The sequence below is a fragment of the Alosa pseudoharengus genome, unplaced genomic scaffold, assembly GCF_046254945.1.
Source record: "Alosa pseudoharengus isolate Yale_2024_CS ecotype anadromous, Long Island Sound unplaced genomic scaffold, YU_APseudo_1.1 YU_APseudo_1.1_scf_2, whole genome shotgun sequence".
Lineage (NCBI taxonomy): Eukaryota > Metazoa > Chordata > Actinopteri > Clupeiformes > Clupeidae > Alosa > Alosa pseudoharengus.
In genome coordinates this window covers 25949604-25974070 of record NW_027468663.1, presented here as the reverse complement: position 1 = coordinate 25974070, position 24467 = coordinate 25949604, and the positions used below count along the sequence as shown (strand labels likewise).

The following is a 24467-nucleotide window of genomic DNA, read 5'->3' as shown; positions in this document are numbered from 1 at the left end:
CATTAAGAGACCCATCAAAACAGTTATATTGACAGTTTGGACCAAAAGACAACCTAGGGTCTATTTTTAGATGATAATGAGTGTAACCTTTTATTGGGGATGTTAACAGCGTTAATCAAAATTGTTTTGAGTAAAACTGGAATATCCATTTGCAACAAAATAGCATGTAGCGATAGTCTTGATAGTCACTTGAAGGCACTGACAAGGCTCATTACACTTCAGACTAACCAAAGTCATTGCAACTCTGCAAGTGTACAGAAAGGGTATAGAAAAGGACTGTTGATTTGTCAACTTGTACAGACTTCTCCTAGCAACATGGCAGCGATCGGAAGAAGAGTAATCTATCTATCGAAATGTAATATAACAGAAAGCTGTAATGAAACAAACAGCAGAATTTAAATTGTACTGTATTTGTTTGATATCACAATATGTGACTGTAAATACTTTTCAACATGATGTTTTTCTTTTGCATTGCATTCCTAAACAATGCACAAAAGATATGCACAAGTGCATTTTTGCAATCCTTCCAGTTTGTATTTTGTAGTTCACTGTACACTGACTGATGAAGTAGGTTTATGGTAGACAGCGTATGTGATACTGCATGGCAGTATGAGTCACTTTTGACTAAAGAGCTTTGGTGGCTGTAGAGCATTTTGCACCAAAGGTTATCTGATGTGCTCAGGCGTGTATTTGTAAAGCACACAGTGTGAAGAGTTATGAAAAATTGGAAGTGCTAAAAGACAAGTATAAAAATGAGTATGAAAAAACGTAAGACTGAAAAGGTTGTGAGAGTGGTTTAGTTCAGTGGTTTGTTGTAAGAGATTATCGTCTCTCTCTGAGAACAATTTGGATCTCGTGACCAAACCGTAGATGCCTTTTTGCGTGTGTGACAGGCCTCTCTACACTTGTGCACTCAAACCAATTCAGACTCTGAAAAGAACAGACTGGAATCCCACAGTGGAGACCGGCTGGTCAAGCAACACTTGTCTCTGTGTGGAAAATGGGTATTCTAAATGCAACTTAATCCACGACAAGGATTAATCCCTGTCTGGGAAATGGTCCCATCAAGCAAAAAACATTTCATTTTTATCTCCAGTGAACATATCTCCCAATTTTGGATTACTTCAACAGTGGATAAAGCTACATACTGTAAAGTGTACGTAATTAAAACCTAAATGCTGAGTTAATTAGCTTTAAGAAAAATGTGTAGGACAAGCATGTGAATGAATTAACTTCACACCTAATCAGTGTGTACAATATAGCCAGAGTACCAGAGATTCTTACATGAATTGTTTGTCCATTTTCTTCCCAGATGCAATAGAAGATTATACTCCTTTAAGTGACTAGGCCTCAGGTTCTTGGTGTTGTGTTCTGTCACTGCCCTCAAACAGGGACACCTTATATACCCATTCCTTCCACGGTACCAACTCTCACTTCTCTGATTTTGACTCTGACTTTGGAGAGAACTGTGGCAGGAGGAACATTTGAAAAGTTTGGTTCCAAAACGTTATATATGTCCATTTTTAAAAACATCAAAAAGTCATGTTATTTAATTGTGTATTTCCAGTAATACCAGTGAAATTGCAATTGTGTTGCTTTGATTGAGTAAAGATACATCAAATAACAATACCCAATTACAGTTCAACTGAAACTGCCCCCATAACCCTATAGTTCCTATAACTATTTTAGCTCCTATCTCGGGATGGGGTGCTTTCCCTGCCCAAAGGAACCATCATTGACCATAGTGTACCATGGTGAAAGAAGGGCTCAACACACAGTGGCTGATGCCAAGCTCCTTGCATGTGAAAGACAAACACAGGGACCTGTATTTCCCTGTATTAGAAATGTCACCAAATATTGGAGTACACAGGTAGACAGGTTATCATGGGCCGCCATAATAACAACAATGTATTATTACTACCATTATCTATGTCCTTGAAATTTACACGGCAAGAGAAACATTTACGATCGGGTATCAGACCTAAGTATTAGGCGCAGACACCCACCCTGGCTCGATCTGATTTGAACTCTTGGCAGACACCATATGCTAACCTACCATTAAACCTGCTCTGTTAAAGCTTGCATAGATTGGAGCACATTTGCCTGCCATGAAACCCCAAAACCACTGTTACACCATCGACCCTTTCAAAAGCACTGCTGCGAAACACAACTCCAGCAATGTCACAACTTTACAATGAAAATGGGCTTGTTCAGGCGACACTTCCTCCCTGTCATCCCATGGAGAATCAATGGAAAAGTTTTCTTCATTGTGGATGATACCGACAACAGCAAGGACAACAGTAGATCACACAGAAATGGGAATGTATGTGGAATATTGAACCTCCCATTTGGGGATCGATAGGAGAGTTTGACTGCATAAAAGTTTGCATCATGCCAAACAAGGGCACCAACCTCTTTTGGAGCCTTTGAAGGGTCATGCACAACCCCCTTCTCCACAAAGCAACAGCTGCTAAGTCACTACATTGATTCAATCACAATCCCACTCTCCCTCTCTGTCTTTCTCTCTCTCTCTTTTTGTGTCTCTCTCTCTGTCTCTCTCTCTCCCTGCCCCCCCCCCCCCCCAGTCCCCTGGACGTGGGTGAGGCATCACATTGTGTCGCTGAACGAGGGTGACGGATTGGCAGAGAGAAAAACAAAACGGCACATGTTAAAGGAGAATTCCGGTGTGATATTTACCTAAAGTGTGTTGAAACATGATACCGAGTGTGAACGTATGTCACATAGCCCATCTCGGCTTGTCCCCTGCACTCCAAAATCTGGCGCTAGTTAGCCGATGCTACCAACAGCTTTTTCAATGGTGGTGCTTCGGCATTGGGCTAGCCATGCAAATAAATCACTGTTTTACACCATTTACGAGGCTCAATGTATCTCCACACTTCATTGGTAGACTTCCGAGGGCCCTGACATTTAAAACGAGACATTGAGAACTTTGAAAAAGCACTGGTAGTTTACTTACAAGACGATTTATACAGACAGCATCTTCACGAAGTTTAGCGTTTGCAGCTATCTTGAATTTAGTCACGATAAGTCGAGCAATGAGTAAGAATGAACAGGTATGATAAGGGATCAGATTCCAAAAATAATTCCGAGGAAATGCATGGATTCCAGTTGCTGCTACTGGAAGACTCAATGTGTGATATTCAATGTCTCATTTTAAATGTCAGGGCCCTCGGAAGTCTACCAATGAAGTGTGGAGATACATTGAGCCTCGTAAATGGTGTAAAACAGTGATTTATTTGCATGGCTAGCCCGATACCGAAGCACCACCATTGAAAAAGCTGTTGGTAGCATCGGCTAACTAGCGCCAGATTTTGGAGTGCAGGGGACAAGCCGAGGTGGGCTATGAGACATACGTTCACACTCGGTATCATGTTTCAACACACTTTAGGTCAATATCACACCGGAATTCTCCTTTAATAGGCCCACTGCACTTCCCTCCTGAAGCCCCATTCATCAGCTATGTTCCAGGGCATCCTGCACGAGACAGGCCTTGCACAGGCTCCACATGGAGGGACAGCAGCAGAGCTGATGAGGGCTCTCTGACTGAGCAATATGCCCAGTCAAGTGAAGCAGCATGGCTGTAAAATCATAATTTACAGATTGTATTCATTTCCAGGCAGTGGATGCCATGGCCCACACACAGAAAGCAGAAGGCAACAGACCACCAAGGCCAAAATGTCGTGTCTCACCACGTGAACTGAAACAGAGTTTCAAAATCGGATTTGCTCCAAAATTAAAAGGGTTCTTTGATGACCCATGCTACACCGTTCCACTAAGTTTCACGAAAATCAGACTAGCAGTTGTCGAGTAATCCTTCTAACAGATAAAAAGACAAACCACACAGAAAACATAATAACCCCCTTGGCGGAGGTAATGAGCCGTGTTAAGTTATGTAGGGTCAATTCAGGAAGGCAATTTGTGTGATTACAAAAAACGCACAAAGAGAGTGTTCCAGAAGGCACTACAAATTAGAGTGTAGTGCTCGGAGGTCACAGCCATAATGAGCACAATATGCACCAGGATGCAAACATAACATATGAGAACCTACAAGCTAAGGTTCAACAGCCCACTCATGGTCAGGGTGACGGATTATTCACTCCATCGCGGTTCACACGTCCCTTGACCAAGAGCGGACACAACCAGGCCAGCTCTGTTGATGGTCTGCACATAATGACTGGTAAAAATGATTCCCCTTTGATTGCGTCGATAATGAACTCTTAAGACGAGGATGACAGATGGGCTTATTAACTGGGGGGCTGTGTGGTCAGGTCACTGTGTGGTCAACAGTTATTTGCTCTTCTTAAAACAGCCCTCTTAATAAAGCACAACATCAGACTGATCGCATTGGTCAGCAAAACCAAAACAGAATCCATCTTTAGCTTCTTTCTGTAGACACACTTCTCTAAAGCAGGACTATCAGTCCTACGTGTGCATCCTGTCACCCAGGCCTGCAGTCTGAGGGCTCTGAGCCCCACCGGGGAGGGCTTTGGAGAGGTGAACTGGGCCACTCACCCACCCACCTTCCTCCTCCTCCTCCTCCTCCTCCTGAGCTGACACTGTACAGCGCCCCACTCCAGGCATTCCTAGAGGCAGGAGGTGGCGAGTGGAGGAGCCATGACTCCCTCTCCAACAGCAACTCAGTGGCGCAGGCAGGCAGCAAGGCTGTCACAACACAGCACGGCCTACACAGCAGTCCAACAAAAGAAGGCAGGATGAGATGAACCAGGAGACTGCAAATTCACTCAGTGAGCAACTACACCTCACAATTCCCTTCAGGCTCTGATGCTCCAATGTAACATATCTCGTACATATCTTACATGAAATACAATCACTTTTGTACATTTAGTTGGATAGCTAAACCACAAATGCAGCTCCACCCTGGCAGGGGCCCTATTATCAAAATAGCAATTTTATTTATGAGTATTGACAATACGACCACTGACGTGAATAGCTTCATGTTTGACTTGAACTTTCAACAGTCTGTTTTTGATACCTTACTACAACTGACATATATACCCTAATTGACACAACAGAGACATCCTGTATCTTAAGTAACATAATCAAGCCTGCTTTACCCCTGGTTGAAAGTTGTGATGTGTTTGAGTTGTAATATGCATGCTATTTTTTCACATGTGTGAATAGTGTGATAGTGTGTGCCTGTGTGTGTGTGTGTGTGTGTGTGTGTGTGTGCTAGAACAAAGCTGAGAGCCGTCTTTGTTCCCCTGCAGATGCATGTGAAAGCCCTGAGTGGTGATGACAGAAGCACCACTGCTGGAGGTCACAGCAGCTCACACAAAAGGCCCTGAGACGCATGTCAATAGAGAGGAACAGCGGTGGCCCACCACCAAAATAGCTCTCTCCTCTAGCTCTGCCTCTCCAATGGGAAACACACACACACACACACACACACACACACACAGACACACACACACACACACACACACACACACACACACACACACACACACACACACACACACACACACACACACACACATCTCTAGCTCTGCCTCTCCAATGGGAAACACACACACACACACACACACACACACACATACACACATACACACACACACTTCTCTAGCTCTGCCTCTCCAATGGGAAACACACACACACACACACACACACACACACACACACACACACACACACACACACACACACACACACACACACACTCCTCTAGCTCTGCCTCTCCAATGGGCAAACCCAGTCGCTTCCTTTCATCAAGGACCCGTTTCCAAAATGGGGACACGGACAGAGACAGAGAGGATGAGTTCCAAATTGTGCTGGATCTCTTTATTTATTTAGCACTTAGCACTTCTCATGTGATTAAAGAGCACGGCGGCACACCTTTGAGATTTGCCGACAGACTCTGAAACAGCGTTGGAGACGCACAGCGTGACGTGAGAGCTTTCCTCTCTGCTGGGCCACACTCACTATTCGCCTGGTGAGCTGCTGGAGTCGCTGTGGTGGTTTGGTGTCCGTGTCAGCATGTGAAACGGATCTATGTAATGGTTCTAATGAGCGTCGACCAGGAGCACTCGTGCGTACAGTGAGACGGGCTACCCATCAAAGGCTCAGAGCCAGTCTAGAACTGCACTGTATGAGAGTGTGAGCGAGAGAGAGAGAGAGAGCGAGAGAGAGAGAGAGAGTGAGAGAGAGATGGAGAGGGGAAGAGAGAGGTGGAGAGGGAGGAGGCTGCCAGCTTGCCAGCATTCCAGTTTAGTGCATGAGTCTACTTGGTCCACCTCCCATCAAAAAGCTACATAAAAGCAAGGAATCTAGAAGATCTTATCACAAGCGAGAATACAGACAGACCTTGAAAATATTGATCTTTGTTGCAAAGACACAATAAAAACAGCCAAACTAAAGGCGCTGAAGGCCCATGACACACAACCTCCCACACTCAGGCCATCCTCCTAGTCAGACGCTGTCCATGCACTTTGCTCACAGCAGTCTGTGATTGCTTTACCCTGTTTACTGACAGTGTATAAGGTTGCTAAAGTAACAATATGCCACTATCTAAAGTATCTTTTTTAAGGCAACTAGCCCCATGATCTTCATTAATATGGTTCCCTGGTTCAGGTCAGATGCAAAACAAATGCAAGAAAAGCTTTGACAGTATCACATTGCCAACTCCAACGTCAACAGATACAGATGTAGTAGCATGGTAGTGCGCTTTCACTAGTGTCAACAGATACTAATGTAGTAGCATGGCAGCTTTCACTAGTGTTAACAGATACTAATGTAGTAGCATGGTAGCTTTCGCTAATGTCAACAGATAGGCTACTAATGTAGTAGCATGGTAGTGCGCTTTCACTAGTGTCAACATATAGCCTACTAATGTAGTAACAGGGTAGTACGCTTTCACTAGTGTCAACTAATGTAGTAGCATGGTAGTGCGCTTTCACTAGTGTCAACATATAGCCTACTAATGTAGTAGCATGGTAGTACGCTTTCACTAGTGTCAACTAATGTAGTAGCATGGTAGTATATGCTTTCACTAGTGACTAGCTGTTGATTGATGCTGTTTGTTGGTGACGTTTCTGCATGTCTTATGTGGAGTTAGCTGGCTAGTTTTATAGCCTTAACTCTTTAGTGCTTTGAGCACCACACAGCTGTGCCCACTTGTGCTTGAACGTGTTAGCATGAGCTGAGCGCTACCTCCCCACGGCCCCCTAACCAACGCTGAGCGCTAACTGTGACAAGCCAGCAGGCACGTGCAGGGCAGCTTAGTGGTCCTTGAAATGGTGTGTGAATGATACTCCAGCTGGCGCATATGTAGAGCTGTCACACTGAGTTCCTGTTCTTTTTTCCCCTCTTCTTCCCTCACGCACTAAAGGCTCCCGATGAGTGGCAGACATGCATGTCAGACCTGGCAACACACATGCTCTGCTGTGCCACACAGCGGCATGTTGGAATATTCCTAAGTGCTTTGCATACTAACAAGTAGCATTTACACATGCACGTGCACACACACACACACACACACACACACACACAAACACACACACACAAACACACGTTTGATAAATGAGTGTGCACTAACAAAGATGGGATCAACAAAAGCTCTGAATTAGCAATGAGTGTGCTTGGCAATTCAGTGTGCACTACAAAATGGGACCAACAAAAGCACTGAATTAACAATCAATATGAAGGTCTACAGTCTCAGGTAGAATAGATTTGTAGCCATTTTCCCCCACCACAGAGGGAGGTGTGAGAGGGGAAAATGTCTGGGTGATCTCTGGGAGGGAACGGCAGGACAGAGCCCTACATGAAAGAGGTGAGGCCACCTGCACGGGACCATTGGCTTTTCCTGTGCATCATGCATACAACACACACACACACACACACACACACACACACACGCACACACAGTACAGCACGCACACAGCACACCTCACACACACGCACACACACACAGTACAGCACACACACAGCACACCTCACACACACGCACACACACGCACACAAACCACTCAGGACAGCACAGCACACATACACAACACAGTACACAACACAAACACAACATACACACACACTAACACAATCACAGCACAGAACACACACACACACAGCATCCACACAGTACAGCACACACATAAAGCACACCTCACACGCACACACACACACACACACACACACGCACACACACACACACACACACACACACACACACACACACACACACACACACACACACACACACACGTGGTTCAGGTATGAGACCAGGCCCAGCCAGGGGACAGAGATGAAGGAGAATCCTCTGCAAACTTCTTACGAGAAGATACTTAACGCTTCTTTATTGACATTCAGGGTAATTAAGGAGGAGCCACTGGGTCCTTCAGCATCAGTCAAAGTGCTGGGTTGCCCCAGCTGACTCCAAGGATCTCCAGACTGCATTCAGTGGCACCCCTCAGGACTAAGCTTAAGATTTACACAGACTAAGCCGGAGTCTTTCAGCTGCCCGAGTGCTGTCACTCTGTCAGTCCGAGACACAGGCAGAGAGAATAAAGAACGAGAATTAAACAGGGAACAAGGGAGAGAGGGAAAGAGAGGAGAGGGACAGAGAGTGAGAGAGAGAGATGGAGGGGCAGACAGAGGAAGAGAGAAAGAGGCTTTCATCTCCTTTAAAGCCTGACAGATTGGCTCCAAAATCAATATGCTCAGTCCTCCTCTTACAGTACTGGAAGACAGTTCGTATGAGTCAGCCCGTGCACCAGACAGTCTTAATAAGCCTAATATCCTGTAGAATCAGAGAGGGTCTGTCTGAGCACACACGCCCAGGGGTATGCACGCAGGCAGGGTGGCTTTTAAAGGGCTTACTGCTCACTGCGTCCAGGCCCTGAGGTTTGGCAGTCTTCAACCGGACCACTCCTCTGGATCAATACCAAAGACCTTGTGGATTCTCTACGACTGCATTGGGTCATTTACAACAAAGGCAACACCACTTTTTAAAGAGGGGGAAAATGTATCTGTTGAATTGAGTATAGGGCAGGCGTGTTTGTGTGTGTGTATTTGCATGCTAATGTACAATCCATCAGGTGTGTGTTTATGACAATAGTGCCTAGCGTTAGAGAGAGAGTGTGCGTGTATTTGAGTGTTGTGTGTGCATGAGCATGACTTAATACTTTCATTCAGGAAATTCAAATTAACTCCTGCATGATCAATGTACATGCACAGAAAGCTCTATTCTTTTTTTATGTTATCATTGGAACGATAACAGGAAATTTTAACATTACAAAACCTCAAAATTACCTTGAGGTTAGGCTTCATTCCACACATGTAGACTACACGCAAATAAAATAAGGACAGAGCAGACACCACATACCTGCCAAGTTCATACATTACTAAAAGTCTCTTTTATCTTTATCGTCGGTAGACAAAGTTAGATGATAACAGGTGTCCTTCTCCTTATACAGTAAAGATAAGTAGTTTTAGCCGAAGGCAGAGTAGTTGCATGTTCCATCAATTCTGTCATTTTTAAATGTAATTTTTGATTCAAATGACCTGTTTTAATGTTGCCCATGTACACGGCTAGTTATCTCCCTCTTAAGTGCCCTCTAAAAATGCCTTGCACCACTGTATCATTCATGCTAGGTCATTTTTTATGTTAGGTCTTGAGACTTATACAGTATAATGTTATCTCGTGTCAAACAGTTTTAGCAAAACCTTCAAACGTCCTTCTATTTTCTCATTGGCTGTGTCAGCATTAAAGACACAATGCTTCAATTTGCAACACATTGATTTCATAGCAATTCATAAACAGTGATTTGGCATCAGCTCGCCGGGTAGTGTTTCACAGTGATAAAGGGATAAATGATTTCTCGTGGGGAGGAGCGATCAACCCCCTTTTCAATCTTTTTGGATCCAAAGCAAGCTGTTTCTCTGACCTAAGCAAGTGTGTGCTAGTTCACTAACAACATAGCTTCAGATGACATCTAAATCCACCTCTGAAATGACCATGACGACATCTAAAAATTTTTAAAGACGTACTGTATACAAACACAGACAGCAAACGCACAAAAAGTCACCCTGGGTCACACGTCTATTCACCATCCTAATGCAACTGTGTGTAGTGGCATGTTCAAATCTCGCCTGTAGTCCACAGAACAATACAGCATGGACGCACCCCACGGGAGGCTGGAAGACTAATCTGGCAGAGAAACAGTCGAACAGCTTTGGCTTAATTCTCCCTCGCTGTGCTCGACAGACAGCGTTTAGCGCGACAACCCTTCACAACAGGAAGAGGCTCCGAGGAAGGCAGGCCGTGTTTAACACTCACGGCCGTGAGTCAGTGGAGCCTCCCCAAGCAGCAGATGTTTGGGCCAGGGTAGTCTCCGAGCATCCTGGTTGGAGCAACACAAGGACAAGCCCACAGACGTGCCCAAGTGTGTTTTAAACGAGTCCTTTAAACATGCCATACATATTTTCAATTATTTATAACATCCCCTGAGAAGCTTTTGTAAAGTCTGTCAGACACATCGACATTTCCTATTTCAAAGCGAACAAATGGGTTCCTATGACATGACTCCTTTAACACATGCACTACTCATGCTCTCTGGATGCAGCCAAGTCACAATGACTATTCCTATCTGCTCCGAGGCACGAAGGAAAGCAAGCGGCCTTACATCAGCATGTTTTCATGAAGCGCTATTTTCTCTTTTTGGGATCAGATAGCTGATATTCAAGTAATTTGTTTAAGAATATGCCCCCTCTGAACACATCCTTATCCTTGTCTCTTCTGTAATTACACCCGCTTTCAATCCTAATAGCAAAACGGGAAGGTTTTTTGGAGAGGGAGTGGACTTTAGAAATCAACCTCTCAAATCGACCTTCGTTTCTCAGGCAGGATAGGGAAGGGAAGGGAGGGGGATCAATGCGCGAGAGGAGAAGGGGAATTAATGGGCTGTTGGGAGCCGCTGGAGGTGTTGATAAGGTGCCGCAGGGCACTGAGTGTCTGCCCAGCTCACCCAGACAAATGCTGAGACTGGAATGGGGGGACTTAATGACCGCCGGAGGCCACAGGCGTGGGAAACGCACTGTCCCAACAAAAAGATCCAGCTTGTGCAGAGCAGAGCCTCCCAATGCAGACTAGGAAAAGGAGGGGGGGCAGTCTTGCATATACAGTAGAAGAGCAGCGTGAGCCTTTCAATCACTTGGAGCTGCTTGAACACATGACACAGAGACCCAGCAGCATTTGGAGTCAGGTGGAGTATCGAGTGCATCATTACAGTGCATCTTAAGAGTGTGTAAGGAGCTATTCAGCGATATTTCCAGCATCGTGCCGAGATGCCCTCCCTGAACTCTGCGATGTTGTGGCGAGGGCGAGGACGTCCCAATGTTCTTATGAGGCCAGGACATATAAGCTGCAGTGCAGCACAATATGTCTCCAGAGACGGTTGACCTGCTCTGACTCATTAAGATGCAGGAACCACGCCACTCCCCCAGCCATCCCCACACACCCACCCAACACTAGCTTTTCCGTCAGACAACCCCCACCCCCACCCCAAATTCTAAGAGTCTGCCCTTCAACAGAGGAAGAGGCTGCTCTGGGGGGGGGGGGGGGGGGCATTCTCCCACACGTCCATCAGCCCAGCACTTGGAATTAACGAGAGCGGCAGAGGTCAGGGGACTTGTTTGTGTCTGATGGTCAGGGTAGAGTTAGAACGGGATTAAACCACCAACACCAACACCAAGCATTTTTTACACCTCCTTTATTGAAAGTATACTGACCTTTTAATCTATGTGCTGGTTTCACTCCCTCCCAGTCAAAAATAAGAAACACCTTCAGAGCATTGTGAACACATGTTCTAAAATCATTGGCAACCCTCTTCATTCTCTGACATCACTGCACGACAAGGCAACATTAAGGAAAGCCAACTGCATCCTAGAAGACTCTACCCATGTCCTACACAAAGTTTTTGAATGGCTGCCCTCTGGCAGGCGTCTGCACTGTCCTCTGGCTAGGACTAACAGGAGGAAGGCCACCTTTACTTTTGAGGCTATTCGCCTTTTGAACTTGAATATGCTCCAAGCCCCCTCCTCCATCTTCTCCTGGGACTAACACCCCCCCCCCTTACACTCCTGTCTGTCCTTTTCTTTCTTTGTCTGTCCTGTTCTTTCTTTTGTTCTGTCTTATATGTTGTGTTATGTCTTATATGTTGTGTTATGTCTTATATGTCGCTATGCCTGCATAGAGATGTTTTTTTTAATTAAACCTGCACCATCACTCAACACATGCCACACCTGTCTTCCAAAAACCACTCATTTAAACCACTGAGCTTGAGCGGACTTCTGTATTGCCACAATATGCCATTAATAAGGTAACTGTCATAGTAATACTAACTAAAAGCTGTAAAATTTATTTTCAACTCTACATCCACAATTGTATTTTGTCTGATACTAATTAGCCATACAACTTCTACAGTGGCAAACTGCTACAGAAGTTAAAACATCAGTAGGATTTATCCAATCTACATGAATGCTGATTAAAGAGCAAAATGGTTAATTACAAGACAACACAGACAATTCAGAGAGCCTAATCGTTTGTTTCCAATTTGAATCAGATGAGGCATAAAAGAGATACAAGTATAATTAGTTTGGGAATAACAGCTTCTTGTAACAAAATGTATTCAGAAAGGCTCCAAATAATCATGGAAATATTTTTGATTGGAGAGCATAGTGCCTCTATTCCAGTTGTGCAGTGTGTAGCACAGGGCCCAGAGAAGCTACCCACGTGCCAACTCCAGCAAACATCAGAGACGTCTGTTTAGACTTTGGCCTAGAAGATGATCTCAGAGATCAGGCTATCTACTGAGGGATTCATGAAATATTTATTTCATATTCAGCAGAGTGGGAGAGACTCAGGACCCCCACATACACACACACACACACACACACACACATACACACACACACACTACATATATGCCACACACACACACACACACACACACACACACACACACACACACGTGTCCATGCGACCCATGTGCGTCCAGCCGAGGATGAAAATGAAGATGAGGATGAGTGTGGTCAGTGTGAGACCCACCTGATGCTGCTCATGCTGCCGGTCTCAGAGCCCAGTTTGCATCGCTCCAGCTGAGTGGCCACTATCTGACGCTCCGCTTCCAGTTCCCGCGTCAGCCGCTCAAACTGCAGCTCCTGGGGGAATACGGGGGGGACGTCGTTAGTGAGTGTAGGTGTGTGTGTGAACATGTTTGTGTGTGTGTGTGTGTGTGTGTGTGTGTGTGTGCGGCTACATGTGCCACCAGGGACGTGCTGTGCCCCTGCAGGTACACAGTGTTAGCCTCCTGTAGGCATTAGCATATCGGTGTCATCTTACCCAACCTGCTTCAGCCATTCTGCATGCTTACGAGTCACATTACAAGTTCTGGAGAGTCAGACTTGACAGAGAGTTTTCCATATGTCCCACACCAATGGGGACTACTGTATACTACTGAAGTGTCATCAGAGATGTATTTATTTTATTTCATTTATAAGTTTATTTAACAGGGACTGTGTATAACTAAGGCAGATTATAGCATAGAGGCTAATTTACATCTGTAATCCCTGTAGCCTAATGCAAATAATAATAAAACCTCTTGGTCATGATTAATTAGTGATCTTGAAAGCATTCAAGCCCTGAGCAGATTTAACAGTTTCTTTGTTACTAAATATTACTAAATGTGTAATTGTGAACTTATGAAACATATTTCTTAAATGTCATCCTCATCAATCGTTCGAACAAACATCTCCGTCTTTGTCGCTACTTATAAAAAACACCAAAGAACCCTAATAGAGGCAGGCAGTAGATAGATTCCTATAGAACCCTAATAGAGGTATGCAGTAAAAAGAACCCTATAGAACCCTAATAGAGGTATGCAGTAAAAATAACCCTATAGAACCCTAATAGAGGCAGGCAGTAGATAGAACCCTATAGAACTCTAATAGAGGCAGGCAGTAGATAGAACCCTATAGAACTCTAAGAGGTATGCAGTAAAAAGAACCCTGTAGAACTCTAATAGAGGCAGGCAGTAGATAGAACCCTATAGAACCCTAATAGACGCAGGCAGTAGATAGAACCCTATAGAACCCTAACAGAGGCAGGCAGCTTGCTCTGCTCTTCCCCACAGGATGACGCATTTTAGGGCTGCTACTTAAATAATAATAATAATAAAAAAAAACATAGCCATATTGAGTGGCCAGCTAGCTGGACCGAGACGGCAGAAAGCGCGCTGGCCACAGGCAAGAGCAGTCAAAGCGAAGCTGCCTCTTTCTTTGAGACAAGACTGAAATGAGTTCACTTAGCCACAAGGTCAGTGGTCCTCCCTGGAGCGGCCCAAGCGAAGGGGGCTGCTCCCAAGCGCATCACCTGCTATTCTGGGCCCAAGCCCAGAGGAGGGCTACATAAACGGCCATTCAGCGTGCAGAAGAAAGCTCCACACACACGCACACACACACACACACACACACACACACACACACACACTGCAGGGTGCCGGAAAAAAGGGGGAAAAAAACAAATGCATAGAGATGGAATTCACCACAGGCAGTGTGGCCAGAGTGTGGCACCGGTTTTATCTCATAGTAACAGGGATATTTTCTGCATTGCATGGAGTCCTGTTGAGTCCTGTTGAGTCATACTACATAGACAATGTAGTAATTGGGTAAATAGGTCAATGAGGATTTTTGTTTGTTTGTTGTTGATATGTTGGTCTAGTGAAAATAACACTATGCTTTTTGGCTAGAATAATCATGTAAGGGGAAAACAAATAAACTAAATAAATCAAATAAAAACAACAGCAAAAACAAGCTACAACAGGAGAGCACTTTCAAAGAAGGGAGACTCAGCGAAGTCAGTGAACGTGGTAAAAATCAACAAAATCCCACCCCAAAAAGATCCCAATGCTTTATCTTAAAGCTCACAAAACACAAGAGATAATCCATTAAGTCCACGCTTGATCTGCAAACAACAACCCACAATGACAAATACCCCAAAAGCCCAACTTAACTTCCCCCATTTCTGTTGCTGGAGAAGAAGCAGTAAAAGCAAAAAAAGAGAACCACCTGTTGCATTGCATGAAAAGGCAAGACAAGGATAAATAAATAAATGTGCTTTACCGGCACATGCACCATGCTCCAGGGAATGCATGTTGGAAAGAGTAATCCACAGACTGCCACATATCAACAAGCTTCAGCAGCATGCATGTCCTGTGCGTCGTATTAGGAAAAAGTCATTAGAGGAACTGAACTGCGAGGCCAGTAGTGACTGCCTTCCAGCCGGGAAGAATAGCAGTTCAGTCAGGCACAAAGGTCGCCATGGCAACCGAGAATTTCGAACCCCTTTGGCATTATTTATGCAACATTGCATCACAAAAGGTCCCTCCCACCAGCTCGCCTGCCAAATCCCGCTGCCCTCCAATCACTCCTCTGCCTGCTCCTCTCCGCTCCCTCCCCTCCCTCTCCTCCTCTCCCCTCCCCTCCCCTCGCTCCCCTTTCCCGACACCATCTGCGCCCCCCCAGACCCCACTGAGGAGGGAGAGAGGGGTGAGGGGGGAGGGGCTCATTGAAAGGCTTGGCAAGTGGCTGGGGGGGGATCAGGAGTGTTTTGTTTTTTTGGAGGGAGGTTAGGAGCATAGATGCACCCTGTCTTTCAGTTTGGCTGTGCTAGCTGCTCCTCCTCCTCTCTGTCTCTCTCTCCTTCTGTCTCTCACCCTCTCTCTCTCTCCCTCCCCCCCTCTCTCTCCCCCTCTCTCTCTCCCTCTGTCTCTCTCTCTCTGTCTCTCTCCCCCTCTCGCACCCATTCTCTAGGGGATGCTAAGTGAGTGTTGTGCCTCAGTGGCACACTATAGGCAAGCTCATTCAGCTGGGAACAGGCCACACACTCTCACTGGCAACACAAGAGTAGAGTTAAATATAACGTGCATCACAACACACACACACACACACACACACACACACACACACACACACGCACACACACACACACACACACACACACACACACACACACACAAACACACACACACATCAAGAGACAAAGAGAGAAGGGACAGACAGAGAGAGAGATAAAGAAAGACAGATAGAGAGAGAGAGAGAGAGAGAGAAAGGAAGAGAGGGGGGCAGGAGAAGTGAGGCAGAGTTACACAGAGAGTCACGTGCAGCGTTCACTGTCTCTGTCCATTCTGCTGTGACATGACGTCAGCTTTTTTTCCACCCGGATCCACCCTCTCCCCACATCATATCACTGCCACAGAATCCCCTCCCCAGTCCCCGGCCCCCACCCCATACACACACATTCACATGCAGCAAAACAAACAAACAAACAAACAAATAAATAAATAACAGCAGCCACCTTCGGGACAACACCACAACAATATGTTTAACACCTGAAGCACTAGCCGCCACAGTGGCCAGATGGGGCATTTCACAGCCATTTAACGGTGATAGCAAGCTCTGCCACAGACCAGTGTCAATTATCTGTGGAACACTATTTAACAATGAAGAAAAATACTGCTGCTTAGGGATAATTGTGGCTTGAAGTCAAAATAGACTGCCCTTTATTACCATTGACCTTTCAAATGGTTTCAAATCATGGATGCTAAGTCCTCGACTCCTAGTCTTCTTACTCGTCTTTTACAGAGACAATTTCAACTTGCAGTGTACGTAAACGCTGTTACCATGCATGGGAGAAATCCAGTGGCTGATGAAAAACATTAATGATATGGAACAGAACATGGACATCTCAGAATACACGCAGATGCTACACAAGTAGTGTATCCTGCCTACTGAAGAGACAAAACAAACACAAGCAATAGGCTTCTGCCCAGCTAACACAGTACTGGAACTAAAGAAAAAGGAGATTTTGCGTATATCAATAGTCTTCATGGTTTCTGATTTATGTAGGCCTCTATGCATGTATCAATAGTGTTTTGGTGGCTGAGATTTCACAAAGAAAAGCCTGTTAGACCAATTAAGGGAGCAGAATAAATGGCCGAGGGACAGAAGATGAGAATTTGCCGGTTCAGCTCCTAACAGCAGTCTTCTGGTCTAAATGCCTAATGATGCCCCATGGAGGGACACTGACATTTCCTTTTTTCTAAACAGCGCATTTGATGACAAAATGTCACTTTGGCATGCCTTAAAAGTTTCCTTTAAGATCCTTTAAGTTCCTTTAGGAAACTTTAAGCATAGCCTATTATTTTCAACATTCTGAAAATGTTGTAGCCAGTTGTAGCCAACTCTTATAGCCAGTTGATATATTTTTTGTTGGATTGTCAGCTGTGTCGTAGCTATTGTTTTACCTGTTTACACAGTCCCAGTTGGGTGTTGCACCTATAGGGAATGAGCATGTTAAGATGCTGCGGGATTTATGCGTGTGTCAAAGTTGAATAAAGAGTTGCCCTGTTGGGCATAAACAAGATATTCAGTGTCTGAGTGAACATGGAAGGAACAGAATATAACAGAAGATGCCGCTACAACACAGCTGACACTCCACCGCAAATATATGAGCTGGCTAGAGAGCCTTCCGTGGCATACAGTATAGCCCACTGCTGGAGCAGAGTAGAGCACCAAAGCCACAAGATGACTGACAGTCGGATCAAGTGCAAATATTTTGAGTCATCTCATGTGTACGCATTTCAGTTCAACCTCCAGTCTAACAACAACCTAGGGTCTATCTTTGGAAGATAAAGAGTGTACATTTTAGCTTGGGACCAAAATTATGTCAATCGATGTCTTCAGTTTGTCTGCAGAGATCCTCTCCATATGAGCATAGACATGTATGTTTTGAGCTAAATTAAAAGAGCAATTTACTTTGATGTAGGCAAGTTGCCCCCAAAGGCTTTGCTATATGCTATTCAGTTGTAAATGCATATTCCAGTTTTACCCAAAACTGCACACCGACTGACGAGTAAAAATTCATGATTCATGGTTCAAAATTAAACCCATTGTTGTAGTTAGACCGGTGTTCTCCTTTAATGTCACATTAATGTTAATTAAGATCTACCAATAAACGAGGGTTTAGCACTGTGACCTGCCACTGAAATATATTCAATAAAATGCTTATCTCTGTGAACTTATTAACTGAAGAATACTTTTTATAGAGAATATATTAAATCTGTTTCATAAACTAGCACGCAGTAGGTCTGTGCAAAAACTCAAAAAACAAAAACAAATACTGAACCATGTTAAAAAAAAACCCAAAGGATCTGAATCTCTGACACTAACAATCCCCTCTGGGTCAATGGCCTACGTCCTAACCCTGCAGGACACATTCTGAGCTCCAGTGTCTCCACCCATCACACAACATATTGCATGAATATTAGGCTTATTGCCTACACTATGAATACATCACTGGAGGCTATTGGAATCTCTCTTTAATAACCTGTATGGTTAAATTGACTGTAATGTCTGTCACCTAGACGAAATATGCTGCCGTTTGCCAACTCATACAAAATTAACACTGTCAGGAATTAAAGGAATAATTCTTGAGTTAGCCTACTCATGAGTCATGAGTAAGGGTAGTTGAACTGTAAATGTCCCAGCAAATGATAGTTGCGAACATATTCACATGGGTTACATACAACATTAAAAAAAATTCCAACAGCCTTCCTTTCAATTCCAACCCATTATGAACTGAAGTAATTTTCACTTTGAAATGCTGTTTTAATAAAAACCTAGTAATATTAAGTTAATAATAAGTTAAAGGAATCGACTTAAACTTAAATATCCTTTCGATTACATTTATTAATTTAGCAGATTCAAAGAGACTGTATCAGGGGTGTCAAACATACGGCCCGCGGGCCAGATGCGGCCCGTTAGAAGGTTTAATCCGGCCCCAATTTTGCAGAGAATAGATTTATGAGGATGTCAAAAAAAGAGTAAATCTCTAGCCCATTCCAGTGAGGAGTTGTGAATTTTCAGCTATCGGTGACACCTCTCATTTCCCATGTCTCACAGCTATGCGTGCGACCGGACATAATGCTGATTTGGATCAATACAAAGACAGGATAACAGAATTGCTGCAGGAGTTCGAGCGAAGATTTCAGGTTTTCAGTGAACTTGAGAACGAATTTGCCTTTTTTCGCTCGCTATTTACAGTCAAGGCTTCTGATATGCCCACTGACATCCAACTTGAGATAATTGACTTGCAATGTGATTCCGATACAAGCAGAATTTGCGTCGGTGGCCTTAGACACGTTTTATCAATATCTCTTGCCAGGGTACTCCAAATTAAAGGTGCTCTAAGTGATGTCACACGTTTTTTAGGCTAAACATTGTCACTCACTGCAAACATCACCAACCTAACCAATCGCTATAGCTGTCTGTGTCCTGGAAAAAAACGCAATCTCTGTGCACAGCCCAGGCTCCAAAAACGGCAACAAAAACAACCTGGGCAAACCTAGCCAAACAAACAAAGCATTGCTCAAGGTTATCAAACGTAGGCATACACTTAAATGACTCTGTGAAAAAAATGTGTAATAATCTAATATAGATCCCTTGTGAGCAGTGATTATGTAGGCTACAAATGTAGGCTGAAGGATAAAGCATAGCCTACTGAAAAAACAAAGCTGAAGAGTGGGGGTTGACAAAGGTTATTTTGCAATTATTTCACTGGACCGGCCCACTTGAGATCAGATGGGCTGTATGTGGCCCCTGAACATAAATGAGTTTGACAGGGGCATAGTATATCACATTTATGTTGTGTGTGTGTGTGTGGATCTGAACCAGTGATCTTAGTGTTATTAAAACCTTGTTCCACTTCTCAATCAGTTACTTAATATATTCGTATTTATGTTTTTCGCAAGAGAAAATATGTTTATTTTAGCTTCTTTAACTTCTCAAGTAATTTAATGGTATTTTCCTACTGCCTATTTTCCTACTTTCCTACTGCCAGTGTCATTTCCTGGAATATGTCTTACAGATTCTGTTGAGTGGTTGTCTTATGTCATTCAGTCAGAGAGAGAGCCCTCTATGTCATTGAGTCAGAGAGAGAGATAGCCATCTATGTCAAATTGTGATTGTGGGCATTGTGCATTGTACATACGTGTAGCTCAACTGATCAAACACTTCAGGCTCTTCATTCACTGAGGCAATCAGGACAAACAAAATATCAACACAAGAGAAGTAAACATTACTTTCTTCATTGAAAGTCCTAAAACCTGAAATCCTCTTTGCCTCAAAAGTCTACCTAGTGGCTAAAGTGGTAGCCTAGTGTTTAATTTAAAAAAATCCAGATCTCTACCTTTTACATTACTGCTAACTGTGAACTCAAGACAAAACAAGATGTACACTGATAACATCCAATGATATGACTGGTGTGAGGCTGGAGGATGCCAAATACAAACTGGCTGCCCTTCGTACAGTGCTGGCTAATCACACTATAGCCTCATCTGACTGGTTGATCTTTTTTTTCCGTTGCTTAGTGATAGGGCTGCCAACTCAGGCTGGCTTCCCTGGGTAGACAGGTGTGTAATACTGTTTTTCACAATATATTCATCACAAGACTTACTAAATGAGGAATGAGAGATGACAGTGCAGTGCAGAAGAATGAACAGTACTGTTAAAATATTAAAATAAATGTTGTAATTAAAATGACAGCTATTGTTGGGCAACACAGGGAAAGCTTCCCTTGGCCCCCAGGAGAAAATGCCACTGCCTAAAGGCTGACTGCTTGACTGGGTCATGATAGGAACTTGGCTAGTCTCCAGTATGGTTAATCCATCTCTAAGATTAATGTTTGTCCTGTTGTTTTAGTAAGTAGAGTAGACTCACTTAATTACAGGGCATGGTGATTACACACACATGCTGACCAGGTAAGTTATTTGCCTTGATTCACAAAAGATGTTCTAAATGAATAATATTTCACTAAATATGAGGAGCTCTATTAAAAGCTGAAGGGCAGCTGTCATTTGCGCAAAGGGCTAACAATACATAATTTCAGAACAATATATCAGTTCAGCACAACCAAAAATATGGCATCTCTGAAAACCTTCCTGATGTGTCTAACATGAACACTGCCATCTAGTGGTGGACTGCACCTGGACACAGTAACACATACACTTACACGACATGTTAGCAAAGTAGCACCACAACACCTAACTGAAGTTTAAATTAGACCCCAAAAAAACATAGCTGAGCTAATCATGATACAAACTGCAATCTTAATCTTTACAAAATACAATCATTCAGCAACAAGTTATGCAATCACTAAAAGCTGCGCAGCCTTGACCAGTGGTAAATATATAAACCAATAAATTATTTAGTGTATTGAATAAATAATCCGAAGCTGAGAGGCGAGTGCTTTCGGAATGCGGAAGTGGGCTGATAGAACAGACCCAGGGTCAGGGCCTCCTCTCTAAGCAAGACAATAAGTGGGAAGCTGGTTGTGCTGTCCTGTCCTCCACTGAGAGGCATCGTGAAGAGAGATGGCAGGAGACCCTTTCTTTATTTATACCCCAGCACTCTCCTCTCAGATAGGCCCACTATTAGACTGGCCTACGGCCGTCCATGGCTGTGGCCTACTTTAGGACTGGCGTTGTAGATTTCCAGCCCTGAGAGCTCGTCTCTTTTCTCTCTTTTCTCTCCCCGCCCGCCTACCCGCCTGCCCGTCCGCCCGTCCCGCGCCTGAGTGGCGAGTGAGTGTTGAGCTGCAGCACAGCAGCGCTGAGAGGAGGAAGTGGGGGAGACTGTCATAGTCAATTCCCATCCACTTGGCCATGAATTGACTCTGAAATAGCCATGGGATGCCCTGTGAAATGCTACTATTATTTAGCACTGGTGCGTGGCCAATGGAGGGCTGTTACAGAAAAACAAGCATAGTGTTAGAAACAGAATGATTAGACTATCTCAACCCCAGAATAAATCATTACGCTGATCTTGTGTCTTTGCTTTGATTTGATAAATGAAAGAGTAACTGCTAACCTAAGCAGGCCATGCTTGCCGTATAAGTCAAACATGCTTCCATGAGATAAGACAAGGAGACTGATGTACATACTGTACAAATCAATCCATATTTTTCTTTTAAAGCAAAAGCCATGTCTGCAGCAAATGCATTTAAGAGACTCAATCACAAAGCATCTGCACATATTTCTGACACAGAGAGATGAGCGTAGTTTGCAGACAAGTTCTTCACCCTCTACAGCAGAAAACAATTCTTTTGTACCCATTCCTACCTGTGGGTATCTCACCTGTGGTCAGTGTGACACCCCCACTTCCCTGCCCCCTCTAATAATAAGGTGACAGACTCTATTACATGATCCATGACTATGACTAAGCAATTCAACTTTATGGTGCTGCAGGCTAAACATCCACAATCCATGAGCCCTGCAGTTCAGCCAGCCATACAGCCTGCGTTGGGCTCAGCTCTGCCGAGGGATAATTCTGACTCGGAATAATTGCCAGTTGCGCTTGAGGGAATCATTTAGATGTCTTCCAAGTGAAATGAAAGAGTCTGTGAGGATTCCTCCCTAAATGGGAACATTGGCAATCTCTCCGAGTGTAATTACTGATTAACCCCAATGTAAGATAATGAGCAGGCTCTCTGCAGCTGGGTGGGGCTGGATACCTGTTCTTTGACGGATGCCAGGATGGCGGAGGTGGTCTCCGTCTCGGATCCGTCTCCATTGGAAGCGTTCAGCACCGGGCTCAGCATGTTGGAATTCTCTGGATGAGACAGCTGGTCTGGCACTGGCATACCTCCTGCAAGAGAGATGACACTAGTTAGTTGATGTGCCATTGTGAATATGTAAGGGATAATGTATAGAACGCCGGTCATTATGGGGAAAATAAGTCCCGACAGGGCGAACCGGACCCCGACGCGCCAGCGGAGGGGTCTTGTTTCGCCCTGAAGGGGCTTATTTTCCCATAATTACCGGCGTTCTATACATTATCCCGCTTATTATACGGCTACTTGCTAAAACGAAAAAATAAACTCCATGATATGGTTATGGTTATGGTTATGGTTATGGATTTAGCAGACGCCTTTGTCCAAAGCGACATATAAATACAAAACAACATAATAATATTTAAAAATGAACAGGGAACAGATTAAAATGTAGGTCAAATATAGTAAGGAGAATAGTTGTAGTACACAATAATATCAATTCAATCAATAGCCTAATAAAAAAGCAATGTAAAAAAGGGGAAAGGCAATAATAAAACAATAATGTCAATTCAATCAATAATATAAAAACAATAACATGCTATGACTACATTAAGGAGAATATCAATAATAAACAATAATGTCAAATTAATTAACAGCCCAATTAAAATAAAACAACATTATATAAACCATAACACATAAGCGCTTAAACAACTAAGTATATGTTGAATAGGAATGTCTTTAGACCCCTCTTAAACGACCCAAAACTACCACAGGAACGGAGAGCACTGGGCAGTTCATTCCACCAACATGGAACCACTGAAGAAAAGAGTCTGGAATTAGACCCAGTTTTCATGACTGGTCGACACAACATACGCTCACCAGAAGACCGCAGTGGGCGGTTGGGGATGTAAGGCTTGATTATTGAATTAAAATAACTAGGAGCAGATCTAGTTAGTGTCCTATAGGCCAAAGTGAGAGATTTAAATTTAATTCTGGCTACTATAGGGAGCCAATGGAGAGTAACTAGGAGAGGAGTTACATGTGTCCTCTTTGGCTGATTGAAGACCAGGCGTGCTCCAGCATTTTGAATCAGCTGTAATGATCATGTTACACAAGCGGGTAAGCCAGCTAATAGTGAATTACAATAGTCCAGCTTAGAGATGACCATGGTCTGAACAAGAAGTTGTGTGGAATCTTGTGTCAGATAAGGTCTGATCTTCCTAATGTTGTAAAGCATAAACCGGCATGATTTTGCAATAAAAGCTATATGCTCAGAGAAGTTAAGTCGGTCATCAATTACAACGCCCAAGTTTCGTGCCGATCTAGTTGGGGTCAGTGAAGTTGAGTCAAGCTGGATGTTAATCTGTTGGGGAATAGCTGTTTTAGCTGGAAACACCAAAAACTCTGTTTTTGAGAGATTAAGCTGAAGGTGCCGATCTTTCATCCAGGCTGAAATATCCTTAAAGCATGCAGAAATCCGGTGGGAAACACTAGAGTCATCGGGTGGGAAAGACAGGTAAAGTTGAGTGTCGTCTGCATAACAGTGATAGTCAAATCCATGGGAGCGAATGGTATCACCTAAGGAAGTGGTGTAAATAGAGAAAAGCAAGGGTCCTAATACTGATCCCTGAGGCACACCTGTGGTGAGGGCATGAGACTTAGATACCTGTCCCTGCCAAGACACGTTGAAAGAACGCCCTTTAAGGTAAGATTCAAACCAGTCAAGAGCTTTTCCAGAAATTCCCAGTTCAGATAGTATAGATAGGAGAATGTCATGGTTAACAGTATCAAAGGCTGCAGATAAATCTAGTAGAATTAATACTGATGACTG

General features: G+C 43.9%; 1 protein-coding gene across 4 annotated transcripts in view; it reads right to left on the bottom strand.

Moving 5' to 3' along the window:
• The window catches only part of ctnnd2b (catenin (cadherin-associated protein), delta 2b), a 55947-nt gene extending 33221 nt beyond the window's left edge, over positions 1–22726 (bottom strand). For all 4 annotated transcript variants that reach the window (XM_076295893.1, XM_076295894.1, XM_076295895.1 and 1 more), the window contains exons 1-2: positions 22598–22726; positions 13079–13191 (exon numbers count right to left, since the gene is read on the bottom strand). In XM_076295893.1, the coding sequence (XP_076152008.1) occupies positions 13079–13191; positions 22598–22726 (242 nt within the window). The remainder of the gene's footprint in view (positions 1–13078; positions 13192–22597) is intronic.
• Between the last annotated feature and the right edge of the window lie 1741 nt (positions 22727–24467).